The sequence below is a fragment of the Larimichthys crocea genome, chromosome XII, assembly GCF_000972845.2.
Source record: "Larimichthys crocea isolate SSNF chromosome XII, L_crocea_2.0, whole genome shotgun sequence".
NCBI lineage: Eukaryota > Metazoa > Chordata > Actinopteri > Sciaenidae > Larimichthys > Larimichthys crocea.
This window is the reverse complement of record NC_040022.1, coordinates 6,532,538-6,540,459: the sequence shown is the minus strand read 5'-3', so window position 1 is coordinate 6,540,459 and position 7,922 is coordinate 6,532,538. Positions and strand designations below refer to the sequence as shown.

Sequence of the window (7,922 nt, the reverse complement as noted above, 5' to 3'; positions counted from 1 at the left end):
AATCCTTATAATTTTTTTAGGCAGAGCCAAAGCACCGACACTTGATCGTGAGCATGCGTTTATCCTCTGATACCGAGCAGCCACTCGCAGACTCAGCGCTCTGAGCCAATAGCGTCGAGGCAGGTTTAAAGCCGTCGATGGCACGCGGTGGCTGCTCACTTCCTGGTTGAAGATGGCGGATGAGAATGAGACAGCACCGATGCCGGAGAAAGAAGATGTAGAGGACCACGGACACTGCAGCGACTGTGAAAACGAAGAGCACCACTTCGACGATGGGTAAGAAGCCAGGCTTGGCAGCGGAGCGCTGTGAAACATGTCACACCGCCGCACGCCAAAGCGAAGCGAGTGCTAAGCTAAAGCTTCGGCGAGCAGGTCCGGAGTTAGACAGCCCGTCGATGGGAGCTGTCCCGCCCAGTTCCTTTCACCCCATTGGCTAGTATCGGCGTTCGCTTGGCCGTTCTCAGATGTGATTGGCCGAGAGCGCGTTCTGTTCCTTCTGTGGGCGGGCTTTAGCGTCGTTCTCCTAACCCCTGATAGCTAGGCGTAGTATGGGGGGGTAGAAGAACTAAAAGTGCGCCTGAGCGCCCGTCATGTAACAGAACTCCACATTTACTATGACTCACACAACAAACAGAAGGAGTCCAATCTTTTTATATGTCTGCCAGCTTGATACAGCGCTTCGTACTCCGCTGCGGGCTGCACGTAACTGATGCAATTCACGGCAAGCCCAGCTGACATTTAGCGAGCTAGCTCGCCATGCTAACGTAGCTGTCAAACCCCCCCATTGTCTGTAAGAGGATCTGCGTGATACACAGTCAAAGCAAAAGCGAAATTATGGGGGGAGAAAAAAAAATGAGCATGTTGTTGCATGCAGCATGGCATCGATATGCGTCAGAGCATCACAGACATAATGAAAGCTGCTAATCCAGGCTAGCGCCCGTGTAGCTCTGCAAACAGGATTTAATGGAAATGCTACTTTCCCCTGGCACTGGCCTGTGTTAATATTTAACAAGCGGTGACACACATGAAAGCGTTCCGCTATTAAGGCGTGTCCGGATCAGGGCAAGTGGCGTTTTCTGCGTTTGGGATCAGACAGACAGACAGAGACAGAGAGAGACTGCAGCAGCTGGAAGCTGTGCTTCACAACCTTTTTCTTTTTGTTTGTTCCTTGTGACCCTTCATCACAAGTTGTGGCCTTTTTTTTTATTGTGGTCATGAGATGTGAGCAGTTTGACCACACTTTCTCAGATTGAGGAAGAGGAAGAAAGCGTCCAGTATTTCACCCAAAAATAAAATGGGGGGAAAAGTTGATGACCTTATTTGTTGATTTGAAGTGAAGCAAATGTGAGCTTCACTGACACACACACAGAGAAACAAAGAAAAGTCCTGGCTGTTAGCCGCTCCGCTCTGTCGAAATGGAAGCCTGTGGAACAAACTATTGAATGTTTTGTTGTCCATTGTCCCGGTCGGCCACTGACCTCTTGTACATCATGTACACGCTCGTAGATACCATACACTCTTCTCCCAGAGGTCATGTGATTCACCATCTGTGCTGGTCTTACAAATACAGGCCAGTGTGCTTGGCCTCTCTCTCCCCTCTTGGACACTAATGGGATTATCCTCTGTAAGTATGCGTTCTCTCTCAGGCCAGAAGATGCGATCGCTGGGTGTGTGTGTGTGGTTCCTCAGGTTTTAAGACAATGGGGGTTTGCAGGGCTACTCTGTGTGTCTGATTTATGCCGCTGCGTATTTCTTATCTTCCCTTGTATCACCTGATACAGGTGATGTGGGGGGACACACCTCATGTTCGTCTATCTTCACATTTGCTATGCGTTCTTCCAGTTTCTCGTGGTTCATGTTTGTTTGTTTTCCCTGTCGACGGACTGGTTTAGTTGTCTTCTTACCTGTCCTAACCTCACACTATCAAGACAAACAGTTATGTTAGTTCTTAAACTAAGTCTGGATGAACATTTTCTGAAATATGAACGGTGTTGGAAATAAACAGCAGTGAGAATAGCTTCAGCTGATAAGCTGGCTGCATGTATTGTGTTTTAAAGTGTGTGTGCTCCATCCTCATTATCCTGGCTATTGTGTTGTAAGCGTATCCCAGGTAGAGATTTAAAGTGATACACTTTGACAGGACGTGGCTTTCCTCTGGGATAGAAGACTAATAGGCATGCCTTCTATTTCTGTCCCGGTTCAGTGACAGGGGTCTGGGCGACGACACCGGCGCCAAGAAGAAGAAAAAGAAGCAGAAAAAGAAGAAGAAATCCGCTGCCACAGAAGCCGCTCAGGACCCCCTCGCCAAGGCATGAGTCACTTTTTTTTCTTTTTCTTAAATTTTTGAAATAACGTGTACCTAAAATTCAATAAGAAACATTAATAGACAAATTCAGGGGTGATTTACCGCTGTTTGCAGTTAGAGTTGTGATACTCAAGGATGTAAAAAGAAATCACGATAACAATAATTCATAAATCTGACTCTTATCTTCACCTAGATTATTTTTCTACTCGTGTACAGATGTTTTCTAGTGGTCATGGCTGAGTTGTGTGTAAACATGCTGTTGATTTGTCCGCTGCTAGCTCACAGTGCAGCGCTCTGCTGATTACACACTGTATGTTTACAGCCACATCTTTTTAAGAGGCCCTCACAGCTCACACCAAAGGTTTAGAGAGAAAACGATGATTTAACAGATTTGATTTCTGTCTAACTTTATTTCATTCTCTCCAAACAGGTGAATTCGTTGCCAGCTGATAAGCTACAGGAGATCCAAAAGGCCATTGAACTGTTCTCTGTAGGCCAAGGTCCTGCCAAAACCATGGAGGAGGCAACTCGGAGGAGCTACCAGTTCTGGGACACACAGCCTGTGCCCAAGCTGGGTAAGACATTTGTCAGGACTTTCAGTTCTGCCCTAAAACAACTAGAAACAAGTGAAAGTCATGTATCTCAGGTTTCATGTCAGAAACTGTTTTTGTATTCCTTCAGGGGAGACCGTGACATCACATGGCTCTATTGAACCTGACAAAGACCACATTCGTGAGGAGCCCTACAGCCTCCCGCAGGGCTTCAGCTGGGACACCCTCGACTTGGGGAACCCTGCTGTGGTAAGCGAGTGTATCAACACACACACACTCGGAGCAGGAATGCACATGAGAAATGCATCTTTTAGTCACCATTTTCTGGACTCTTTGTGTTTACAAGTGAACATGTCTTTTGTTCATTGTCGTCTCTTCAGTTGTGTGATCAGGATGGAATATAACTTTCTAAAATGTGAACATCTACCAGCCCCCCAAAAAAGAAATCATCGGTTTGTATGTGAAATGTACGAGCCACTTTCAGCATTCAGCAGCTGGCTGGTGCTAATTTCCCACCCTTTGTGTGTGACTGCTGATGGATGAAATAAAGAGCAGCTCAACCCTAATGCTGAGATCCACAAACATACTTTAGAGTGAAAACTAGGCCAAAAGTCAACAAAGGTGTAGCTTATGTACACAAAAACAAAGCGAATGCCTCGTTTTGTCGTTCTGATGTTATTATATATTCGGTATTCAAGGATAAGTTGAATTTGAATCTTGGGTGTCGGCAGAGCATTAGCATGAATGTGCACATAAACTGTGGAAAATAAGTGTATGCTGGAGAAATTGTTTCTTTTTTCGTAAGTGTTTTTGTCTTTGGTATAATTTTGGAGAATTTAATTCAGTCCTGTGTGTTTTTTTTTTTTTTTTTTTTTTCTTTGTAAAGTTGTGAGTCTAATTTTGTCTTTCTGTTGTTTCTTTCTGTAAAACAGCTCAAGGAGCTCTACACGCTTCTCAATGAGAATTATGTTGAAGATGACGACAACATGTTCCGCTTTGACTACTCCCCTGAGTTCCTGCTCTGGTAATTCTTCTCAGAACTGATATTTTCCCCAATTTTTCCACTTGAATAAATGTTTTATTGAATATCTGCGCATATGATGGTCGGTACGGTGATGTGTTGCATTCAAGCACTGGTTTATCTCTTTCTCAGGGCCCTGCGGCCTCCTGGCTGGTTGCCCCAATGGCATTGCGGAGTGAGGGTTAACTCCAACCAGAAGCTTGTAGGCTTCATCAGTGCCATTCCCGCCACCATCGGTATCTATGACATGTAAGTGAACACAACAGTGCAGCCTGAGAATTGATAATAGTGGAATCAATCACATCGATAATTTACGCCTCTTCCTAATTATCTTGCTCATTTATGAAATCAGTACAATTGGTCTGCCGTGTAGCAATGTTTTCCTGTTTTCCTTGGCAACAGAGAAAAGAAAATGGTTGAGATCAACTTCCTCTGCGTCCACAAGAAGCTTCGCTCCAAACGAGTTGCTCCGGTTCTGATTAGAGAAATCACCAGACGGGTCAACCTGCAGGGTATCTTTCAGGCGGTCTACACTGCTGGAGTGGTTCTGCCTAAACCTGTGGGCACATGCAGGTGGGTCTGACAGAATAGCCCTCCACGCATGCACGCACCCTTCTCTGTTTTTCTGTGACGTGTCGGTTACAAATCGGATGTCTATGCACAGGTACTGGCATCGCTCGTTGAACCCACGCAAGCTTATCGAGGTGAAGTTCTCCCACCTGAGCAGGAACATGACTATGCAGCGCACGATGAAGTTGTACCGTCTGCCTGAGGTCAGTGACAGCACGCAGATTAAACAAAAACATACTTAACACTACTAGGCTCCGTCTCACTGCGACATCTTCACTCTCTCTTGTCTTCAGGCGCCTAAGACTCAAGGTCTGCGGCCGATGACAAAGAAGGATGTGCCGGTGGTGCATCGCCTCCTCCGTGAGTATTTGAGCCAGTTCAACCTGGTGCCCGCCATGAACCAGGAAGAGGTAGAACACTGGCTGCTGCCCCGGGAGAATATTATCGACACTTACCTGGTGGAGGTAAAAAAAATAAAAAATACTCCATCACATTTTTTAAAAATGATTCCCCTTGAGAGGCTTTATGTAAAAGTATGTTGTTTTCTTGACAGAACGATGGCAAGGTGACTGATTTCTTGAGTTTCTACACACTGCCCTCAACCATTATGAATCACCCTGTGCACCGCAGCCTAAAGGCAGCGTACTCCTTCTACAACGTGCACACCACCACCCCCCTGCTCGACCTGATGTCTGACGCCCTCATCCTGGCCAAATCGGTTTGTGTTCCTCGTCAATCCACACGTGTGTTTTCTCTAAAATGTTTCCTCCCAGGGAACTAACAACGTTTTTCCCCTTCTTTATACAGAAAGGGTTTGATGTCTTCAATGCACTGGATCTAATGGAAAACAAGACTTTCTTGGAGAAGCTTAAGTTCGGCATCGGTGATGGAAATCTACAGTATTATCTGTACAATTGGAAGTGTCCCAGCATGGGGTCAGAAAAGGTACTTTTTTTTTTAATCTTTTTTTTTTATAATGGTTATGTCTTAACCTCAGGGTTTCTGCAGGTTGGCTTTCATAGACAAAAGTTAAATATTTCCTCTTGCTTCCTGCAGGCAGTGATGTAAGGTCATAAATTGTATCATATTGCAGGTTATCAGGACGTTACACACACAAATGTGATTGTTGCAGCAGTCGACTGTGCTGCCGGAGGTTCAGTCCTTAATGTGTCAGAAACATCAGACCTGTAGCTCACTCTGTCACTCCTGCAGCTACAAACTTGTATCACGAAGGGCAAGTGTTAATTTCAGCAAACAACTTGCACCGGTTAACTCTTCCTTTGCACATTTCTTGCCACTTTAATGGGTCCACATCACATTTGTTTCTTTTATTGTATCATTAAGAATCTTTGTTATATACTGCTGAAAACTGAGATATTATAAGAAATCATTTTAGGCCATGTCCCTGCTGATTTTCCATCATGCTGTCATACTTTGGCTAGGATTAATTTGCTTTCTGTGTGGTGTTAAAGTCTTTGTGTGTGCAGAAACCTTGTCGCCTCAGGTACCCCTAAAGTAACTGCTATTTCTACTTTTTCTGTATCAGGTTGGGTTGGTGCTGCAGTGACACCCCTTTTACGCCATACACGAGTGTCACCGACAGGCCAGGAGAGACCACACCATCGCACTGACCACCTGACAGATGGACTGATGACTTCCTGCTTCAGGAAAGGAAAAAAACCCACCGCCCATTTTTACTTTTTGACCTTTTGAACTTTGACCTGCACTACCGCTGCCAGGCAGGGAGGCAGGGGGAGTCTTCCTGCTCTTCCTCCTCCCTCGATCACATGGACCTTAAGCCATTGTAGTTACCATCCCAAACAACTGTATTTCATCTGAGAGCTGTCTTGATTGTACCAAACGCACACACACACAGACACCCACATACATACACACAAGAACAGTTTGCACAGATTACTGTATACCAAACACTCACTGTTGGCATACCTACAAAACATACAAGACATGTAAATAATATCAAACATGACTGCGGATTATGCCCCAACACATCCAGACTAGAATCTACTGTTTGATTTTATTATCATAAATGTTGGAAGTGCTTTTTGCAATTAAAATAAATCTGTCATCCTTCAGTTTTAGAGATTAAAAAAAAAAAAAAAATCAAAATGATCAAAAAATATTTTAAAGAGGAAAAGGCTCAAAAAGGTGAGGTAATAAATACCAAAAGTGGACACCAGATAAGGGCTTCTGTTAAGATTTCTCTCGTCATGCTTGACCCCGTCTGTCTGTTTTATTATTTTTCTCATCAAACCCTCCGTTCTGCCAGTCACCACGGAGCTGTTTAAGCACTGCTTGAAGAAGATGTTCATGCCACAGTTGGCATACATCTTCTCGTCTGTGCTAACTTTCATGACCCTCCTCCAGCTTGCTGCACTAACAGAAGACACCCTTGAAACACAGACTGATAACAGTGGGTCCAAGTCGGTTCATCAGAGTACGAATCGCTGTGGACGAGGCTTCCACACAAGGCTGAAGGTGTTCTGGCGGGTTTACTCAACACAGCAGTGGTCAGAATTGTAATGACACCTTGATTTAACTGTTCCCCAGTTTCAATATCCACCCTACTCAAACTCTGAAAGAGCATAGGTTGAAATCAGAAGTCGGATATCTTTGAGGGCACGTTGGAAGTCTTTTTGAGCTAATTATACAATCTTTGCTTGAGTGAATCACACAGGAAGTCTTAAAAATAGTAAAATTAATATAAAAAAGAAGAAGAAAAGCTGAATACTGAACAGTGAAGTCTAAGTTTACATGCACATGGTACATACTGTGTTAGTTCTTTGCCGTATGAATGCATGATCATTGTTTTTGTCTTATTTCATGAAATGTCACTGATATTATGCTTCCATAAGCTTTTATAAGGAAGTGACAACAAACACAATGGTGTTAACTGACAGGATATGAAATACGAGCTTTGCAAGTAGCATTTCATCTCGATACAGCGTTTGGAGTGCTACGCTGATGATGTGGGTGGTGTTGGTGTGTTAAAGTCTGAGGGTTCAGGGTGGATGTTGGAACTGAGCAGCAGTCTAGACTTTCAGGACATTGTGCCGGCCGGGTGGTGGTGGTGGTGATGATGATGACTGAGGGGTGAATGACTCTTGGCTCTTAAAGTGTTTCTTATGTAAAATGTTGAATCTCTTTGCAAACAGATGTAAAAGAATTAGTAGGTCTCATGGTGTTATGATGCAGGAAAAGACTGTGAAGATGCCGGTGATTTTTTTTTTTTTTTTTTTTTTTTTTTTTTTTTGACCAAAAAAATAAAATCTAGAAGTTGCTGTGAGGTTTTTCCATATTCAAGTTCATGTTTACACAAATTATCAAAGTACACAGTCCTTCATATCAAGGCTGCTACTTGCAAACTTAAGGAGAGGAAGGATAAATGTTAACTCAAGGTTCACTTGCCAACTTTAGCTGGAGATTTTTAACCCTCGTCTGAGGAAAGCTACGACGT

At 43.9% G+C, this 7,922-nt stretch overlaps 1 protein-coding gene across 1 annotated transcript; it reads left to right on the top strand.

The window, feature by feature from the left end:
- Positions 1 to 111: 111 nt before the first annotated feature.
- nmt1a (N-myristoyltransferase 1a) lies at positions 112 to 7,714 on the top strand. The gene is made up of 12 exons (XM_010740291.3): positions 112 to 276; positions 2,204 to 2,309; positions 2,736 to 2,880; positions 2,987 to 3,105; positions 3,789 to 3,880; positions 4,010 to 4,126; positions 4,280 to 4,450; positions 4,542 to 4,650; positions 4,741 to 4,911; positions 5,001 to 5,165; positions 5,255 to 5,392; positions 5,994 to 7,714. The coding sequence occupies exons 1-12, from the start codon at positions 173 to 175 to the stop codon at positions 6,012 to 6,014; spliced, it is 1,458 nt and encodes a 485-aa protein (XP_010738593.1). The 5' UTR covers positions 112 to 172; the 3' UTR covers positions 6,015 to 7,714.
- Positions 7,715 to 7,922: the final 208 nt, after the last annotated feature.